This window comes from Amborella trichopoda, chromosome 5, assembly GCF_054954075.1.
Source record: "Amborella trichopoda isolate Santa Cruz 75 chromosome 5, AtrichopodaSantaCruz75HAP2 v2.0, whole genome shotgun sequence".
Classification (NCBI taxonomy): domain Eukaryota; kingdom Viridiplantae; phylum Streptophyta; class Magnoliopsida; order Amborellales; family Amborellaceae; genus Amborella; species Amborella trichopoda.
This window is the reverse complement of record NC_142340.1, coordinates 40359559-40381351: the sequence shown is the minus strand read 5'-3', so window position 1 is coordinate 40381351 and position 21793 is coordinate 40359559. Positions and strand designations below refer to the sequence as shown.

Here is a 21793-nt window from a genome sequence, read left to right as displayed (position 1 = left end):
TGAAACTTGAAAGACGATACAGATCTTGTAAATATGTGAACACTTGAAAATAGATGGTCTAGATAATATGTTACAATGCGCACTATTTTATAGGGTTTGAAATCCATTTTTCCTTTTTTTACAATCATAATAATCAAGGTCGAGATGTTCAATTTAAAGGTTTTCCAACACAACTACAATTTTGGAAAGTTTTGCCCTTTTCCTTGTAATGGACTTTCATAGTAGTGGTTTGATTATTTTCATTGTAGTGGTTTGATTATTTTCATGCTCTAGGATATGCATCTATTATGCACTAAGAAAAAAAACAGAAACCATTATGAACTTATTGAAAAGACGAGATATCATTACAAACAAAATACATCAAGGGTCTCTTGGGAGCCAGTGAATGTCATCAATCAACAAATTGAATCTTTGAGATAACTTGTCTAATGAACCTACAGTTATCTTCTTCCTCCAGCAGCTTCTCTCTAACAAATCATCAAGGACTCTCCTTACCTTCGGGTTGTTCGCCATAAGATGATATATTTCTCATATTTGTTTCTATCAAGTCATAGGACATCCGTAAAAAGTCTCATCTTTTCTGGAAATTCAGAAACTTAATTGAGAAGGCAAACATGAATGCAAAGAATACTGGTAATCCAACAACAACAGCTGAAACCACTCCCAAGAAGTCTCGTTTAAATCCAAAATAGTCATTCACAAATTCAGCAACTGTTTGTGGCTTAAGTGTAGCATCTGGAGCTTCCAATGGAGTATGAACATCTCCAAATTGAGTCACAACCAGGCCATACAAGGTCCATCCAACTGGGCAAGCCCATCCATACCATCTCCACCACCCAGGCATGCTCTGCAATCAAAGTGTGTAAGAGAGAGAGAGAGAGAGTAGCAGTTCTCTAATTTTCTTTTCTTTTTTTTGCCTTTATTGGTCAAAATACGGCTAATGCAATTCTGAAAATACTAAGAGTTCTCTTGTTCCTTTCAACACAAATTAGCAATGAGAAAGAAAGCAACAAGAGAAAAAGAGTTAATGGCATACCGGTCTAGGAATGAGGAATCCAGAAAAGAGGTTCCATATGGCATAGAAGGCTCCAGCTCCAATGGCCGCAATGTCTTGGTTGGGAGTTATGGCAACAGCCATCATGCCGTAGTATGTGAAGTATAGAAGTGTGAAGAACATGAAGAACAGGTACCAGAAGAACTTAGCAGCAGTCCATTCAAATGAAATCATTGCATACACTATCACCCCATAGAGTAGCGCTTGAATAAATATATATGGAATCTCTATAACAACCTGCATAAAAGGTGTCTAGTGTAAGAAAGCAAGTGCATTGCTGCAAAAGCGAATTTGTAATGTTGTAATAGACTGTAAGCTCTAGCCATGACATTATAAGCTCTAGCTGCATTTAAAGTTCTTCAAGTCGAGGCAATAAACTTTGTTCGAACATTCCAAAAAAAAAAAAAACGGAAGAAGGCTTTGTTTGCCTAACGAATGTCTTAGATGTAAGATGCAACTGAATTGCGCATAATGAGACTGGGATCAATCTTTTTTACTGAAATTTCTGTATATTTCTAAGAACTCTTATCCTTTTGGAAACTTGAATTTCACTTGAGACTGGATTTCCTAACCTGTGCGAAAGCATACGGTAAAGCTGAATACATTCCAGCTGCCCTTTCTCGATAAAATACACTTCTTTCCACTGCTACAACTGGCTGAACCGAAGAGGCATTGTTAATTCCAATAAACAAGACAGCAGCATACATGGAACCCATCGCGTTGAAGAGATCCTGTTGGTTACCCCTGCAAAATGCATTGTACATTTCGATTTTGTCACTCACAATATTTAGGTACTGAGCCAAAGGTCCATTAAGCTCTCTCTCTTTCTCTCTCTCTCTCTCTCTCTCTCTCATCTTTGAGAGGAATTTCATACCTTTTTGAGCCAAGATCCCAAAATATGGTCCCAAATAGCAATGCTATGAAAAAGGTAAAGAAAAATCGCACAGCTGTATAATGGGGGTTGCGCCAATATGACCAGTGCTGTTTCCATAAGCAAGCCAAGCACTGAGTGAGGAATGGTTGAGAATACTGAGTAGGGAAAAATAGGTCTTTCGAGCCTGGGGATGGTGAGCTCAGTGCTTTGACCATATCTTTGTTTCTCCTGTTACAATATCAAATTTCTAGTTAAAAATTAGATTAAATGAACCAGATACAAACCATATATATGAATAACCCCTGAAGAGGAAAAATGCTAATTGAAGAAAAGAGAGCAGTTACTGTCCAAGGAACAAATAGAATCAGAAACATCAAACATGTTAATGGGGTTTATCTAATTAGTACTTACTTATACAAATCAGAATTCCTGTAAATTTCAGCAAAATTAACCCCTAAAATATCTTCTTGTGCCTCAGATGTGGCCTCAAGCATCCAAGTTGCTGGATTGTATGCTTCTTTTATCTTGCTGACTCCATTGATTCCCTTCACCAAACATGGCTCAAATCAGGCCATTGAAATTGTGTGTGTATTTGTATGAATGTCTCATAGATCCATGAAAATTGCTATTTTGTTTGACCTCACCTCGAAGTACTTGATTAGATGACAAGAATGGGATCCCAGGGGGCCAACATATATTGCTTCACCACCCCTCTTCATGAGGAAGAGCTAGAATACAATCACATACAAGGGATACAATCACATACAAGGGAATCAGTGGCAGGCTCATTACTCCATATGAAATAATAGCAAAAAAGAAATCCCCTACAGTTTTTGGTCAAGTACAAACTCATTAAATTTAGTTGATTCTCACCTCATCGAATGCCTCAAATATATCAATGCTAGGCTGGTGGATAGTGCATACTACAGTTCTTCCAGTATCAACAGTGTTCCTAACTGTTCTCATAACAATGGCAGCAGCCCTGGCATCGAGACCAGAGGTTGGCTCATCCATGAAAATTATGGAAGGATTGGCCACAAGCTCCACAGCAATGGTGAGCCTCTTTCTTTGTTCAGTCGAGAGACCACTCATTCCAGGCAACCCTACTAGAGCATTCCTTAGTGACTTCAGCTCTACGAGCTCCATGACCTCCTCAACAAACATCTGCAGACCAGCTTACATCAGTTGGATGATCTAAATATCTATCTCCAATATATAAAATGCTCCTCAAGCATTTAAGAAGTTGCGCTGATCTGGTTTCGAAGAGAGTGGTATGGATAAATGGAGAAATAAATAACATATAATGCAGTTCGGGGGAGGGGGAGGGTAGAGAGAGAGCATTCAAGAGGAAGACCAAAACAACAAAAAAATGAACTGTAGATTTTTGCCTTCCTACCCTTCTTGTTTCAGAGATGACATTAGCTGGAATCCGAAGCCATGCAGAGTAAAGAAGAGACTCATAAACTGTCACTTGAGGAGAGTGGATATCATTCTGCTCGCAATATCCAGATACCCGCGCAAATGTCTCTTGCTTCTTAGGATACCCGGAGATACTGATAGTCCCATCAATATGACCACTTGTTTTCCTTCCAGCTAAAACATCCATCAATGTTGTTTTCCCAGCCCCACTAACACCCATCAAAGCAGTTAGAACTCCTGGTCTAAATGCTCCAGTCACACCCTTGAGAAGTTCTAGCCGATCTTCTGTCACACCTTGAGCTTTAACTTCCTAGAAAAGAAGAAAACAATGTCACCATAAAGAAAAAACATATAATCCACATTAATCATTTTGGTTTTTGTCAAGGATGGCCATTTTATTTTGACCGGTGGGGGTGAGTGGGGAATGCACATTTACCTCTGGCATGTCCACTGAGTATCTGATATCCTCGAACGAGAGTAAGAGAGGAATAAATGGAAGAACCATGCCTTTCTTCCTCTCTTGACCGGAAGCCAAGGTATCTGACTGATCTGACATTGAATCAGATGAGATGGTTTTTCTCAGGATTTCATCATTCCTCCCTGCAACTCAAATGAGTTTCCTTAAGATGAAATCCATGAGCAAATTTAATAAATTTAGAAAATGGTTAAAAAATTTATCACTACCTATAGAGGCCTTTCCTTTCGAAGAGGTAACAGATGATAGTTCCACCAGGACATTTTCACCTGTCCTATTCATATGCTTCTCCTTCAATTCTTCTTCAGATACGTTTACTTTGGAATTACCAAATGCTGCATGTGATAAGACATGATCTCAGATGAGGTCCCTAAGGAAAAGAAGGAAGGCTTAGCAGCTGAAAGTTTTGCTGCATACTCACGTTTGAGATATGTGAGTGCCAATGTGAATAGACCATTGAAGAGGATCATGTAACCAACCATTGCACCTATTCCAATCCAGTACCAGTAGCCTTCGGTAAAAATTCCACGAGACTTCAACAGTTGTACTCCAAGTGTTTCCATTGAACCAGTAGTCATCTGTACGAGATTTTCAAACATAAAATTTCAATAGGATATAGCAGCACAGCACATACCAATGGAAGTTTTAAGAGAGAGAATCTCACTTTCTGCCAGCTATTTCCAAGGAATTCATTCACTGATAGTGCATTCTGCGCATACATCATGGGTGAGATCCAGTAGCCCCATATCCACCACTTTTTCACTTGCTCTGTTAATCAAAGCAAAGAGAAGTTCTGACCCATTAATCAAATTCCCATAAGAGAATGTATACTCTATCCCTTGGATACTAGTTTTTCCTTGTCCATTTGATCACATGTACCTCTTGTTGACCACCTGTTTTGTGAATGAAATAAAAGGAAGAAAAGTTTGCAGAAATAGTTTCATCTCAGTGAATTACCTCGTGAAAGAATAAAACCACCAAGAACCATGAGAACAAGAAGAGAAAAGGCCCCAAATGTGTTTGCTACAACCATGTCCCGACCCAAGGAGGCTATAAATCGGAAAAGTCCAGATGCCATCTGGTTTACCAGAACAAGCAGTAGGTACTGCCGAAACATCCTGCAAATTTATCACTATTACTGTTACCTCTAGTTCGTGTTCTTTTATATCTATCTTTCTAGTGAAGTGGAGAAAATATATCTTTCTAATTTCTGATGACCATCTACCCTCAAAAAATTAATATTTATGATGCCCATTTCTACAAAGGGTTGATACTGTTGAGAAAACTAATTCCTCGTTTTTCTTCTCAAGGCCCCTAGAACCATCTATATTGTAAACCTTTACATATGGTTACTAGGAAGTGGAGAAAAAAGAAGAAAAAGGCTCATAATTGAGTACTTTTTAATTCAAAAGAACAAAAAGGCTCACAATTGAGTACTTTTAGACAATCAATCCAAATCTTTGGAATTAGTAAAACACCATCAAAGGAAGTAGGGTGCTTAGTAAATACTGATAAGTAGCGTCATGCTTTTTTTTTCTTTTTTTTTTTTAGAGTGAAAGAGTAGTGTTATACTTTTCCCATTTCAAATTTCTCTATTAGCCAAATAGAGTGAATAAAACCTAAGTAAGGAGGCCGTTGTTACCTTCCAGCATTTGGGTCGAAGCCCACAACATAGTAAGTTGTGAAAACCCATACACCAGCTTCCAAGAATGAGATGGGGATCTTGGTGATCCATGTTGGTATTGCATAGGCCCAAGCTGGGAAGAAGAGAAGATCTCTTTGTTTATAGAAAACAGGGAGCTTCGCAATTGTCATTGGGAGTTCCGCAAACCCATTAAACATGAGCGTAATAAGGCCAAAAAACAAGACTCCTAGATAGATCCCTCCATCCACGGTTGTGTTTCGGTGCATTTCAGTGCGCAGGAACAATGTCATTGTGATGAAAGCCATAACAATGAGCTGTGAACAACAAATAAATCGTTCTTTAAGATGTGAACCCCTAGTTGTACTCTTCATTACTGGAGGAGAATGCCATAGGGTATCTTCAGAATTTGGTTTCAAGATAAATATTCTAGATAGAAAAATTAAAAGAAAAAAAGAAAAGAAACAACTAGAAATGACTAGGAAAGATGAAAGGCAAAAGAAACTTAAGCTTTTGCTACATCTTTTTAAATTTACTATTATGCAACCTTATGTTAGTCTCAGCCTCTTTGGAAAATTATTTTACAATTAAAGAATATCCTTATTTTTAAACGAATCGCCAGGAAAAGTTTGAAAATTGACAAATCTCAAGACATTAGCAAAAAATATTTTCTTTTACAGTATTCGTATGAGATCCCTTAAAGATTATTGGTGAAAACTGGAGAATCTTCCATATATCTTTGTTAGTTTTTCAAGAAAAAATTGCGTAAAAGATTAGGGGAAATGCCCAATAACTGTTGAAGTACATACTTGCACTGTTTTGAATATATAGACAAATGAGTTCCTCTTCATCAATAAGATTTCCCTTGAGAAGCATGCTTTCAAAAGCTCTATCTTGTTGACACCATATCGGGAAGTGGTAAGGGCAGCAGGGTGACTCTTAGTCTTGTCAAATGGGGTGGCCAATTCGTCTCCTATTTTTCTTCCAACATGAAACGATTGAACTGCTTCGGCAAATTCCTTGACTGGAACAAATCTGTACGGCTCATCTCTGCGAAACCAATACTGGGCTTGATCTTTCCTTGATGTAACCTGGTAGTTCATAAACATATCCACATTAGATTTTCTGTTATATGATTAAATGAGGCTCACAGGACAATGAAAGTTATCATGTAGTCCTACAGAAAAGGCCTAAACATGAGATGAACCCGATATTCAAAACATGAGATGAACCCGATATTCATAGTTTCTCTCAGTCAAATTATTTAAACTAGAAGCTTAACATCCTAATCCTTTGGGTATAGATATTTCATGCACAAAGGGTGTGCTTAGGCTTCTCAAAGTCTTATAAGTACCCATATGCTGGAAACAAAACTATCTGAAAATCTTTTATTCAATTTTAAAATAATTATGCTTTCTAAAGCTTCCCATAATCTATTTGAATGGAAATTCTGAGACCCAGTTGCTCAAAGTGTGACCAACTGAAATTTTCGATTCAATTTTGAATAATTATGTATAGTTAAGATTCTGAAAACGATTTTTGGATGAAATTTATGAAATATCAGTTACTTCAAGCTGATTTGTCTGAAATTTGAGAAACAATTTTGAAGAATTAGAGAGCTCAATTAGGCTACTCACCTCTTGCAAGAAATCAGCAACTCCTTTCCTTTTCGGACATCTAAATCCCATTGATTCGAAGAATTCTAGCACGTATTCACGGGGTCCCTGATACACAATCTGACCATCTGAGAGAAGAATTATATCATCAAAAAGATCATAGGTCTCAGGAGCCGGCTGCAGCAGGGATATAACAGTCGTTGAGTTGAGTATATGAACTGTTTGCCTGATGGAATTTACTATTCGGTAAGTAGTGGAACTGTCAAGACCAGTGGATATCTCATCCATGAAGAGAGCCCCATAAGGCCCAACAATCATCTCTCCTGGGACCAAATTGAGTTTTAGTCAAAACCATGCCATTGAATTTCTTCTAGAACAGAAGAGTGTTATGGGTTCAACACAAAGTATGGGTTTGACACAAAGTGAGAAAATCTTTTCTATCTTTATCCTATTTAATAATAGAATTACATAGCCATCAAGCAAATATAGTAATAGTAATGGTAGTAGTGTAGTAGTAGTAGTAGTAGAAGAATCTTTAGATATTTTCATTTGAAACTTGGACATTCAAAGGCATGTAATTGTCAAATTCTAGATATCTTTCACTACTTAAAAGTCTGCCGAGTTTGGTGTTTAAAGTTAGAAAAACTTTTCATGCAATATTTGGCTTAAAATGATGCAACCGCTTTATTCAATCAAATGTGAGCCTTAGGCATGTAATCAAATATTAGCCTTAGGCATGTGGTTGTTTAGAGAAGTTTGATCAATTTTAGCATTTCTCTCTCTCACCTGTTGTGACTCGTTTCTTCTGCCCTCCTGATATTCCTCTCAGCATCTCATTTCCTACCATGGTGTCAGCACACACATCCAAGCCTAATATCTGTAGATCACATAGACACCCACACACACACACACACACACAAACACACAGAATAACATAGGGGAAGAAGAAGAGGTTTGAACATCAGTCTCCTATTTTTGTAGGATTGGTGTGGGAAGAGTGTTGAGCATTAGTCTCTTATTTCCACAGACTTCATAAAACAATAGCTTCAAGGGATATGAGGCTTTCAGAAGTAATATCTACCTTCAATATGTAATCTGTTACTACGCTAGCCTCTTGTCCGTTAAGTGATGCAGCCTATAAAATGAAAAGAATCATTTCAAATTTCTGTGGAGAATGAAGCTCCTGTAAAATCATCATTCATCAAGAAATTCGTGTAGTAGTGGGCATAATGTAATTTGAATACCACAGTTGTTTTTCGAGGAGATTTTTATACTAACCATGTTATTCAGAACTTTGGAATTGATTGTACTTTGAAACTGAATTTATGGGTTGAGTACATGATGTGTCTGTGTCTGTGTGTGTGTATGAGAGAGAGAGAGAGAGAGAAGGTTTTAGTTATCCTGTCCACTTTGTTCATCATAAAAGTAATCCAAGTTTGTCTTTGAGAATTCCCAAAACTTTCACCATCCGCAAACCTCAAAAATAAGACAAATAAAAATAGAAAATAAGAACCAAATATTAAAAATTAAGGGGGGTTTCCCTAATCCATTTACCTTCATGAAGACATCGATATCAGGATCTGGTTTTATGTTTGCATCCTTCTCTCTTTTGGACAGCTCAGTTAACATGTCTGCAACATTGTAAAATAAACATAATTTAGCCAAACCTCTCTCAAATTTCCATCATTGTTTCTCTTTATCACAACAACCATCAAATCAATAATCACTTGGAACCCAATTTAGCATCTACTCACCATAACGAGGCCCAACACCCTGGCATCTTGCAGAGAAAGCTAGGGTTTCTCTCACTGTCATCTCCCCTATATGGAGATCATGTTGGCTGATATAAGCTGCTGTTCTTTGAGGAACAAACTCATTCATCTGATGACCATTATAAGTGATCCTACCCGAGACCTGAAATTTGTTTGCAATTTATAAAACTTGTCGTTCATTATAAAAATTAAACCAAATTATCATTTCACTGTTATTTGTTAATGCACCTTAAGGTTCGACTCAAGTTTCCCTGCCAAAGCTAACAATAGAGTTGTTTTCCCAGAACTCGGAGGGCCCAAAAGTAGTGTCAACCTGCAAGTATGAAATACAAACAAGTGATTCATAGAAAGACAGATATATATATATATATATATATATATATATATATATATATATATATATATATATATATATAGAGAGAGAGAGAGAGAGAGAGAAGATTCATGCTGCAATAGAAAAGAGAAGAGAGATTGTGTGTGTGATAGAGAGATAACAGAAACAAATGGTTCATATTTTCAGATGAACAGAGAGAGACTTTCAGGCCATCTTATTACCTCCCAGGTTTGATTATACCACTGATATTGTCAAGTATAGATAAGGGCTTCTTTTTATTTGGAAGAATGCGTAACTGGTTCAAAAATCCCTGCATGAAAAAACAGAGGGTACAATGATCAGCACCACTCAACCTAGATCAATATTCTCACCGAGAATTAATCGCGTTTCGTCATCTCAAATGCTTTACCTCAATCATGTTCAGACTAAAATTGAGAACTGTAGGAAGCCCTCTTTCACCCACAAAAACTTCCGCATCAACGTTCAAATGCTCAAACCGAACTTCAATTGTTGGAACAACAATCCCCACGCTGCAATTCACAGGAAAAACTCACTTTTGACAAGAAATAGGAAGAGAAAAGCAAAACCCAATTAAGGTTTCCTCTCAAAGTTGAAGATTAGAGAGAGAGAGAGAGAGAGAGAGAGAGAGAGAGAGAGAGAGGGGGGGAGGGAGAGAGAGTAGGAGGTCTTACTGATCTACGCGGTTCTTGAGCTTTAGAAGAAACTGCTCATTGTCCTCGTCTACAACTCTAACCAACCTATCTATCAATTCCTTCTTTTCTTGAAACCCAAGGCGATGGATTTCCACTTGTCTTCCCTCACCTCCCGCGGTACTGAGAATACCTTTTCGAATCCTATCATAAGTTGGCAATTTTTCGAGTGCAGCCCATCGTAACGCCTCTTCATCATCTTGTATATGAGAAGACCTCGAGAACAACTCGTCTTCTGTGTTCCTCCAAATTGAGGAGCCATTTCTCCTTAAGCTCCCTATTCTGTAAATATCAGTATTATCCATTGGAATGCAAACAAAATCACTGGAATTTCTCTGTCCTCCTGTTTCGCTCGCTGAATCTTGATATGCCAAAAGACAAAACAGAGTAAAGAATGAGAGTTTTCGTGTTCATAGAAACTCCAATTATTTCCACAAAGAACTCCCAATCCTAAATACCCTGATGTGGGCTCAGCTCAAAACCAGAGAAACCTGGGGTTTCATGGTTTTCTCAAGTTCCCACCCCAAATCACACAATTCCTGGTTCTCGCTACAACTTAGGACCACAAAAACAAAGTGGGTTTCCTGATTTAACAGGACTCCACTGTCGACAAATCCAAAACCTGAAAACTCCCAAAATTTTCTTAGATTATTTATCAAACTGAATTCTAAATTTATTGCAGTAACTCCATTTGGTAGTCACACAACAAATGTGGTCCTAACTGTTCGTCTTTAGTAAGAGGCCGACAGCCAGATCCTGTTCGATAAAGAGAGGGGCCACCAACTTTAATGAGAGAGAAAGAGAGAGTTTTAGAGAGAGAGAGAGAGAGAGGGAGGGGAAAATGGTCCAAGAGAAATGCGAGTGGGGAGGCTTTTATAAGGGGGGAAGAAGCATTCTAGGGCCAAGAGAAATGTTAGGAAGCTGTATGGGGTTGTGAAAAAAGCTCCGTCGAGGGTGCAGCGAATTTACAGAGAGAGACAGAGAGTTTTAGAGAGAGAAAAAGTTTTAGAGAGAGAGAAAGACAAGCATCATCCAAATTTGTCACTCCTACACAGAGGACTCCCGCCACCGCGCCATCGGTGTGAAAAGATATTGGGTGTTTTCGTTTTCTTTTTTTGAGAAACATTGAATTTTGAATTTCTAGAAGCTCCATGTTCGCTCACCCCAACTGTACGAATAATTTTGAAATATCTATTTTATACTTCATCGACGTTTTATTTTCAATAGTGCTCCTGTGTGAGAATATACGAGCGGGTCCGAGTTTTCAATGCAGGAGATGGCGGCGCGTATACTATGCTCCCTCGGGAGCACCGTACATCTTCTCACTCCTCCGGGACTTACTATGGTGGATTTTCTCAATCTAAATTTTTTAGAATCATTGAAGAGCAACAAGATTATTATTTTCAAAGAAGAAATTTCAATTTTAAGTTAGCTAACAATTAGATCTTACCCTCAAAAAATTGAAGGGCCTCTGCTCAATCTTGAGACATCACTTTTTTTTTTATTATTTAAGGGGCGTACAGAAAACAATTTATAAAAAAAAATTATAAGTGTCGTTTGTCTAAGGCTGAGGCCCTAAACAATCAAAGTAAGGTGCACCTTTGAATAGTATCGAAAGATGTCCTTTCAATAAAAAATACTTATGATTGCTTGAAAATTTATTTTTATCTCTAATTATAAATTTTAAAGCTTCAAAAACATTATGGATCAAACAAATCTATGAACACTTGAAAATATTAAAAATCAATCATCTAGATAATACATTACAAGATATACTATTTTCCATACGAAATCTATTTTTTTACGTCCATATGAGAGGATTGGATTGTGAATTTTTTTACATCAAAACAAGTAAACTTTTGAGGTGCTCCCTAGTTTGATTGTTTAGGGACTCAACCTCATAGTATTTCATGTAAATATTCGTAGAGTACATGTATTATAGTCCAACTTCAATGGTACTCCAACATTATGTCCATATTGCTTCCCTTTGAAGGATGTTTGATGTCAGTTGGAGTGGGGCCCAGAAGAACTCTGCGTGGCATTAGGCCGTGGATATATAGTACATATATTATAGTCCAACATCAATGGTCCTCTCTTTTTTTCTCTCTTACTGCTTTTTTTTCTCTCTCATTTACCACCTAAATCTCTCTCCTTATTTTCTCTCTCAACGAAATATCACGTCTCTCTCAAAGTCGCACTTTCTCGTTTTTTTTCTTTCCACACATTTCTCTCTATTTTCTTTCAAATCTCTCGTTAAATTTAAGATAAGTTTGAAAAATCTAATTGTTTTTCTTAAAAAATTCATGTTACCCACTCTTCAAAAAAATAAATTAAAAAAATAGTAAAATTACAATTCTTAATTTTTATATGCATCATTCGGTATACATTCCCACCCTAACAAATGGAATTCCTTTCATTTTTACGTTTGTTTTTTTTAAACGCAATTCAACAAATTTGGGCCGAAAGCCAATCAAGACTCGCGAGATTCATATTTTGAAAACCAATTTTCTACAATATTTTGGGTTTCGGTCAATCAAGACTAACGAGATTCATAATCTGAAAACCATTTTTCTACAATATTTTGGAACAGAAATCGGAAACTTCGTGGACTCAATGAAAGTCCCCTTACCATGCAATAAATTTAGGGTTTTTTTGGTCTTACACGCTCATGAATCATGAGGGACTAGGGGAGGTTTCTAGATTTGGGGATGACTCCTTGGAATTGTTTTCTTTATAGATGTCTACAAGTCACTAGCAAATTTCACACGTGAGGTACATCAACGGTCCCATTTAATTTTATTCCAAATAAAATATCTTATTCTAAGAGTTCACACACTGTGCTCCAGCAGGGATCGTACTGTGCATTTACTCCCTTGGTCAGAACACCTACCTAAGTTGACCCTTTCCGGTCCAAAACTTTGGCAATCATATAAAAAAATTACTAGAATGTTACTTTTAAAAGAAAAAAATTTCAATTTTCAGTTATCTTATTTTTAAAAGGAAAAAATTGAATTTTTAGTTTCCCAATATCTATCCTTTCGAAAATTAAATGGTCTCTATTCAATCTTCATGCACTAATTTATTTTCTATCACATAGAGGATTAATTTCTAAAATTTCATTTCAAGATTTTGGTGGGATGCAGAGATTATATCCCAAAAATTTCAGATCTAACCTAGGATGTGTTGTACCGAAGGAGGAAATGAATAGTATACTCTATGGAGAGGAGGAAATATGGGGAAATGGATGAGCATGAAGGGAGGGAAACCAGTGATTGGAGGGTATTTCTGTCCAGCTGATAAAAAAGGGAAACGAATATCGCTAGCGGAGAGATCGCCCGATATTTATTTAGGAGCTTCCAGAAGATGGTATGTTCAATGTTGCCAGTTATATAAGTGAAAACAGCATCTTTGACCTCTGTCTCTCTCTAGAAGTCTTTCTCTCTAAAAGCCGAGCATGAGGCGATTCTCATCAATGACGTAAAGACCATGCCCAACAAATGCGAAGTGGGGAATATAAGGAAAAAATATAAATGTATAGAGCCGAAGTCCTAAACAATCAAAGTAGAGCGCACCTCTAAATAGTGTCCAGAAATGTAGTTTCAATATAGAAAATCCTTGTGATAGCTTTAAAATATATTTTTATTTCTAATTATAAAATTTAAAGCTTTAAAAATAGTATAGATTGAGCAGATCTATGAAAACTTGAAAATTTTAATTGAAAATTTAAAAAATTGACGATCTAAAAATACGTTACAAGATGCACTACTTCTAAAAGTTGAAATCTATTTTTTTTTCTCATGTGTATGCATCTTGATGTCGAGATGATCAATTTGAAGATATTTGAGCATCAAAACAACCTCTTCTAGTAAAATTTGAGGTGGGCTTTAATTTGATTATTTAGAGCCTCGGCTTTATAAAAACTTTTCCCCACTGAGTCATATTAGGACAAAAATATAATTTGTTAAGTTTGGGTGTCACCTCAAAATACAAATGTTAAAGTTATAAGGGGTTGTGATGGGTATATTTACAAAAAAAAATCATTATTTTTTGTTAAAAAATTTATTTTAATACGCGACTTAATCATTTAAGTAAGGGTGCGGTTTGTATAGAGCCGAGGCTCTAAACAATCAAATTTGAGCCCACCTTCAAATCATATCGAGAAATATGGTTCAATGCGGGAAAGTTTTGTGATAACCTTAAATTATATTTTCATCTTTAGTTATAAAATTTAAAGCTTAAAAAATCGTGTAGATCTATCAAATCTATGAAAACTTGAAAATCTTAAAAACTGATAATAAAAAAATGTGTTACAAGATGCACTATTACCAAAACTCGAAATTTATTTTTTTCTCATGTCCATGCATCTTAATGTCGAGATGATCAATTTGATGATATTCGGGCATCAAAACAACCTCTTCTAGTGAATGTTTTGAAGTAGGCTCTAATTTGATTGTTTAGAGCCTCGGCTCTATATAAACTTTTTCCTTTAAGTAATGGAAAATTTGTAATTTTTATAAAAGTACAATAGCATTTTGGAAGTTACTGGTACGGGGATTTTATTTGTAGAGTTCTCTTGTCATTTACTAAAAATTTTAGCTTTACCATTTATAAAGATGACAAAAGTACTCTTGTCGTGTAGTAATATTTACAAAATTACCCTTACTTAATGATGAAGATATAACAAAAAGGCAAGTTTTCTATGCTTCCCCTACAACATAAAACTTATATAGTTCCCCTTTCCAATCATCCATTCTGAATGGGGCCTAAGATTGCCCCGATCATAATGTCACGTCTTTACACTATTTTATTTTTAAATTTTTTTTATAAACTATTTTGATACCAAATTTTGGACATCCAATCCCCGATTAAACTTGCACTAGTAAACAATATAAAAACAATATTTTCAATAAAATAAGATGACCAAAATATTTTAAGGGATATTTTGGTCATTATATTTTATCGAAAATTTATTTTTAATAATTTTTATAGACTTGCCCCAATGAGAATATGAAACGCATCAAAATTTATATTCATACAATTTGTATAAAATAAATCTAAAAATAAAATACTTTGAGATGTCGGATCTAAGATCATACGGTGACTGGCGCTCTTGATCAAAATTGGACGGTTGGATGGTAGGGGAAGCATAGATCTTCTGTGCTGTAGGAGAAGTATAGAAACCTTTCCCATAACAAAAAAGTAATTTTTTTAAAAAATAGACTATAAAATTAGTAAATTCACTATTTATAACTCTCTCTATTTTAAACCCCTATAATTTAAAGGGTTGTGAAATTTAGATTATCCCACATACATATATATATATATATATATATATATATATATATACTCTACCATCTTACTGGCCTCACGAATGGCAGTCATTTTCCTGCTTATGCATTTGTAATAATTCGTAAGTGTGTATTCCTTTCTTGTATCAATATATGTGATTAGTATTCCTTTTCCATTCCATAGTTTTTCCTCAATGCAATTTAAATTAGTATTTAGCATAAAAATTCGTAATTATACTTATACTTTGTGGATAGTCATAGATATATCTATTGTATCTGCCATTTTTATTATCCTAACATTTTTATATTATGTTAACATATTACAACAAGTAATATATTATCATTCGTTAATAATTCAATTTCTAAGATAAGTTCTGTATTTAAGTTGTTAGTATCTATAGGGTGATCTATGTATTTAAGTTGTTAGTATCTATAGGGTGATCTTGGCGCAGTTTTGGTATCAGAGCCAACCCTGTATTAGAGGACTAAGAGTTATCACTAGTTCTTTTATCTCAAGAAACTTAACAAATTAATCCATTAAAGAAAGTTGGTCCTAACATTGAGGTTAGAGACGCTCAGACACCCAGTCAGTTGACCGTTTAGGCCAGAAGAGCAGCTGAGGCCTAGAAGACGTAAGAGGTAGTCAAAGAGGACTGTCCAGATAACACTCAACCGCAACCTAATAATGGAGAAATTTATTAAGAATCTGACGGATAAAACAACCAGTACAACTAATAGAACTCTAAGGCTAGAAAATAAAGAAGAAATTATTATTAACGATATTGAAAATCAAATACAAAATTGGAACATACCCAAAGTACCAATATCATACGTATATAAGAAAGGCACATTCGATCTAAAAATCGGATATGTTATCAAAACAGTCGAACTGACTCTATCTGTTACAAGTAATCAAGAAGATTTTCAATTATTATCCCAAAAAATATTACAAGTCCATAAAACAAAAAACTATAAATATTTATACGTAGGATTAATCCAAATAGCTGTAAAACCTTTAACTCGTCTGGGATTAAATAATTCTATCTTAGTATGCTTACAAGATACTAGGCATAACAGATTTTCTGATTCATTACTAGGGATGGTCGAATCTAGTTTATGCAGCGGACCAATATATTTCAATTGTTTTCCAAATTATTCTGTATCTCTTACAGACCCAAATATTTTAAATGTTTTATCTTTAAATCTAAAAACTCAAGGATTTAATATGATCTTAGGTTCTCAAAATATAGCTATAGTTTATCGTATTTATCATAAAGTTATGAATACATTATGTCCAAATGTACTTCAGATAGATACAAGAGGACAAACAATATTTTTCCAAACCAATATAGAAAAATCCAATACGATTGTACCAAAAACAATATCATGGTCAGATATTATCTTACCACAAACATGGTCCATCCATAATGAAAATCAACCATCACAAACATCTATCCAAAATATTCCAGATAAAATTATTGAATATACAGATGGAAATATTGAAATCCAATTCACAAATAATAGGATTTTACAGCCAATGGATGATTCTTCCATCTCAGGTACTTCAAGTACTCACTCTTTCCGACAACCAGAACCAACAAGAAAATCTGTTACTACTTACAATAGAATTCCTCCAATCATAACTCTTCCATCAACACCAATAAAACCTCCAATTGATGGACTATTACGAACATCTGATAATATCATTATCCCTCAATATAAGCAGGCTCAGGAAGAACCTAAGGAAGCAGAATTTATTCAAGTACTACAACTTGAAGAACAATTGGATAAAGAGTTTATCATAAATGATTATTTATCCCACGAAAATAAAAATATCAGAGAATGGTATGTAAAAACTTTTGAACCTAAATTAGTATCTTTGTTTCATAAAAGATTCAACAAATGGAGAAAACAAGGAAATAAAAGAACATGTTTTTTTGATTAGTTAAAAGACATCATACTCAAATACCAAATTCCTATTCCTGACTTTGAAATAAATACACTAGAAACTCAATATACATTATTCAATACTACTGAAGGAAACACAATTAAAGCCATACATCCTCCTGAACAAAGTTTGAAAATACAAGGAATGGCTGAAACAGTTACTGGATCCACCACAACAGGATCAAACACAAAGCATCATATAGGATCCTCAACCCAAATGATTGTATACAAAACAATAGCTACACCATACAAATTAAATAACGCAAATTTAGCTCGTATGGAATTACTCCCACACATAATTGAACAAAACAATTATACAAATCTCTATCTTCACACTATTGGACAACAAACCATTAGAATAGAAAACTTATTACATCCTCCTACATATAAAGAAAAGAAACAATTATTCTTTAAACCTCCTCCTGAATTAAATAAAAAAAAATTTCATATAAGTGACGATAATAAAACACTAATGGACCAATTAATTTCCAAATTATCCAAATTAGAAATAAAAGATTCTGAACCTAAAGAAAATATTATTATACCAGACAACGATAAAGGGAAAACAAAAATCCTTGAACATGATAATATGACTCTTCAAGAAGAAATAATATTCCAAGAAAATTAAAATATCGAACCATCAATTGCCAACACAATATCAAATATGCAAAAAGCATTTTCTGAACATCATATTTCCCCAGATACGATAAATCGAATCAATTATAATAAGAATTGGCAACCAATAAATGGCCGACCATATTACAAGAGACCAACCCCAGTTGATATCCAATTAGAAGAAGACCTTACAAGCCATACCTCTACATATACTGGTCGAACTATTATAGATTGGAACATTGATGTAATTTCTGATCACCAAATATTAGATACAATGAAACATATGACTATGTATGTTTTGGCATGTAAAATGGCTGGTAGCCATGATCAGGAAATAGCAAAAGCCATAGTTTTAGGATTTACTGGCTGGCTAAGAGGATGGTGGGATTCTTATCTCAATGAACAAACAAAGCAACAAATATTAACAAATACTCGTCAATGGACAGAAAAAAATGAACACAACTAGGATATGGTATATTCTGAAAGTGATGCTGTCAATTCACTGATTTATACAATTGCTCTTCATTTCATATGAAATACTTCAATACTTGCAGCTCGAACTGCTGATCTTTTATCTAATTTACGTTGTCCCACATTTTCTCACTACAAATGGTATAAAGACGTCTTTTTCTCTCGTTTACTTATACGAGAAGATAGTCATCTTGACCACTGGAAAGAAAAGTTCGTAGCAGGATTACCATATCTATTCGCTGAAAAGGTCAAAGAATATCTGAAAAATAAAAATAGTGGTGTAATCAATTACGCTCGATATACTTTAGGAGAACTATCCGCTGAAATATGTGCTGAAGGCTTAGCCCTATGCACAGATATGAAACTTAAAAAGCAACTTGATAAACAAAACATAAGTGGTAAAAAGGAGTTAGGAGACTTCTGCCAACAATTTGGCTATCATATTGATAAAAACAAACCACATAAAATACATAAAATATATAAAAAGAAAAAACATCGCATTAATAAACCTGAAAAAACACAAAAGTCTTTTCCAACCAAACATAAAAAATATAGGAAATTTACTAAACATTTTGCAGCTAAAAAATTCCAACAAAATAGTAAGAAATTACATGTTTGCTATAAGTGTGGAAAAGTTGGCCATTATAAAAGCCAATGCAAAGTCAAACAAAAATTAGACTCTATTACACTAGATGAAAATATATGACATTATTCAAATATATGATTCATCTAGCTCAGATACGGACTCTACTTCAACAAGTAGTGATACTTCTTTTATAGGCACTAAACATAATGATGATTTCTATTGGTCCACGAATAGTAGTTCTGATGAAGAAATATATAAATGTTCTATTACAACTTCTGATATTCATACGCTAACAAAAGAAGACAATCTTATTTTAGACCTAATAGAGAAAATTTCTGATCCTGATGAAAAAAAAAAAAAAAATACTCAGTTTATTAATTTAACTAAAACAAAAACAAAACATATGCCATTAGTCAAACCTCCTGATAATTATAACTTTTCTGATATAATGAAACGTATCAGTCAGCATGAAGCCACACAAAAAGAACCTACTATTGCTGAACTCAAAGCCGAAGTAAATATAGTCAAGGTAGAAGTAACCCAATTAAAAAATAGAATTCAAATCCTTGAACTCCATAACAAAACCTCCGAAATAGACACTGACACAGATGTCATTGAATTTGACCACTTACTTAAATCATATCATCCCAATGATTATATAAATCAATGCGAATCATCTACCAAGAAATCAGTAAATATCTTAAATAGAGTAATCACACAAAAATGGTTTGTCTTAGTAACCATTGTCATAAATGATGAATATGAATTCCAATCTCTAGCTTTAGTTAATTCAGGTGCTGATCTTAATTGCCTCAATGAAGGATTAGTCCCTACAAAATACTTTGATAAAACTACCCAAATCCTTAATACTGCGGATGGAAGTAGACTATTTATTAAATACAAGTTATCTAATACTAAAATTTGTAATGAGGGACATTGTTTTCCTACTCCATTTATTATGGTCAAGGGACTCAGGCTGTAATCCTTGGCGTACCTTTCCTCACTCTGTTATATCCAATTACTATTTCCCATACAGGTATTGAAACAAATACCCATGGTACCCCTATTAAATTTGAATTCCTTGATAAACCAAAAATCAAAAAAATTAATATTGTCAAGCAAAATATCAAACAAAAAGAAGATTTTATAGGATCGTTACAACTTGAAATCAAACATAAGATATGTCACCTCTCAGATCCACAAACATACCTGAATACTTGATTCAAACTTCTCCTCAAAGTCTAATACAAACTCCAAGTTCCGCATTTTCCCCGGCAACATACCCAAATAAGCAAACATCTACTTCTGCTAAGTCAGTCTATATAGATACAGCATTCCTAGCAGATATACCCATTTCAGATAACCATGCACAAATTGACCCAAATAAATTGGCTCCCCTTTACCTCGTAAACCATTTAAATCCATCATACGTGGTCAAAACCCGTGAATGGTATGAATCCATTCTCATGGAAACCGGTTCGGTTTCGATTGTTCATTTTTATCAAGGGACTACTAAAGTATATGCTTATTCAAAATTTCAAATCAAAAAATTATTTTCTTATAATGATTGGGGATGTAATCCTCTCAAAGGGAAAAAATTGTTGAATCCAAAATTCCAATATAAATATTATAAATATGCTAAGTACATAGAAGCCTGACATAAGGTATTCTTATACCAGAATCCAAATAATACTCACTCTTGGTATTTGCAATTTAAACTTCCTATTTACGAGAGATTCCCAAACTGGTTCTACCACTGGTTTTTATTATGGGGATCTCAGACACAAATCTTACCAGATTCCTTTCAAGCTTTTCAGACCAAATTTGCACAACATAATACTTGCACCGAATTGGATGATTTTCATCTTTACTTCATGACCATCTACCAAATACCCTGGATCCTAAAATGGGATTATACCATCTCTGAAAATAATACACATAATTATGAGTACATTCTTAAACTTGGCAAAACCATCAAAGTTAAATGGTGGGATATTTTTAGTACTGATCCTGCTTCCTTACCTCTTAAACGTATACCTCCTCGGAACAATATCCTGAACCTACAAGCACATAATACAGTCAGCCTACCTACATTCTCTGCCTATTTGAAAAAGATAAGACTAGCACACCCTAATGCTACCCTTGAAGAATTAGAACAAAATCTGCTCAACATCTTTGCTCCTGATAACACTGCGCCTACTATGTCAGAAGAAACAGTTCAATCTGGTAATCCATTGTTAGAAGATTTCAGCCAGAGACCCGACCAATAGCTGCGACCCGATATTGCAACCCGATACTGCGGCCCGAATAATTGCGACCCGATAATTGCGACCCGATATTACGACCCGACCAATACCATCTACATCAGCAACAGTTCATACGATACAACATAAAGCAATTCTTATCTTAACCTTTATTCGCGACATGACCATCAAGCAGATTCCTATACTCCCTTTATTCGCGATATGACTCCACCTACCGCCACAACGTCACGTCACCTCTCCACGAACCAATCAGCAACGCTACCTTTAATACGAAGAGATTCCTCCGTCACATCACTGCTTCACTAACCAATCAACAACGCTATCTTCTACACGAAGTCATCCTCCGCCAATCAAAAAAGCTACCTTCAACACCAAGTTACCTCCCGCCAATCAAAACGGATACCTTCGTCACCAAGTTATCTCGAGCCCTCTATAAATAACTCCCTTCATCTACTTCCAGAGATAGGTTGGCAAGGATTTCCGACAGACTAAAGAAGATCAAGCTCAGACATCTGCTCTCAGACCTTTGCTCTCAAACCTCAGCTCTTTTCTCTTCTACTATATATATATATATATATATATAAGTAGTATGGTGATGTTTTAGGAAAATCGGACGCACACATAAAGGAAATGAATTATGTGCATTTGCCACCAAGTCATTCAGCAGTTATTTAAATCAAATTGGACACGATACTATTATATAACATAATGTAGAGTGTAACCCTA

The 21793-nt window shown here is 35.1% G+C and overlaps 1 protein-coding gene across 1 annotated transcript; it reads right to left on the bottom strand.

Moving 5' to 3' along the window:
- Positions 1–322: 322 nt before the first annotated feature.
- LOC18425022 (pleiotropic drug resistance protein 1) lies at positions 323–10457 on the bottom strand. The gene is made up of 24 exons (XM_088867892.1): positions 9879–10457; positions 9596–9716; positions 9408–9496; positions 9081–9165; positions 8835–8994; positions 8635–8711; positions 8162–8215; positions 7867–7957; positions 7102–7403; positions 6274–6555; positions 5465–5781; positions 4780–4940; positions 4487–4590; positions 4244–4400; positions 4032–4157; positions 3784–3947; positions 3325–3657; positions 2802–3092; positions 2573–2656; positions 2340–2473; positions 1929–2156; positions 1627–1798; positions 1037–1291; positions 323–847 (listed from the first exon to the last, which is right to left on the bottom strand). The coding sequence occupies exons 1-24, from the start codon at positions 10199–10201 to the stop codon at positions 572–574; spliced, it is 4386 nt and encodes a 1461-aa protein (XP_088724018.1). The 5' UTR covers positions 10202–10457; the 3' UTR covers positions 323–571.
- Positions 10458–21793: the final 11336 nt, after the last annotated feature.

What these genes read in the sequence shown, in the direction of transcription:
- LOC18425022 (XM_088867892.1), bottom strand. Translation starts at nt 10,201, where the DNA reads ATGGATAATACTGATATTTACAGAATAGGGAGCTTAAGGAGAAATGGC. An exon ending in TTGCTGATTTCTTGCAAGAG is followed by an intron (nt 6,556 to 7,101) that starts GTGAGTAGCCTA and finishes ATGAACTACCAG; the next exon opens with GTTACATCAAGGAAAGATCA. An exon ending in TTGGAAATAGCTGGCAGAAA is followed by an intron (nt 4,401 to 4,486) that starts GTGAGATTCTCT and finishes AATCTCGTACAG; the next exon opens with ATGACTACTGGTTCAATGGA.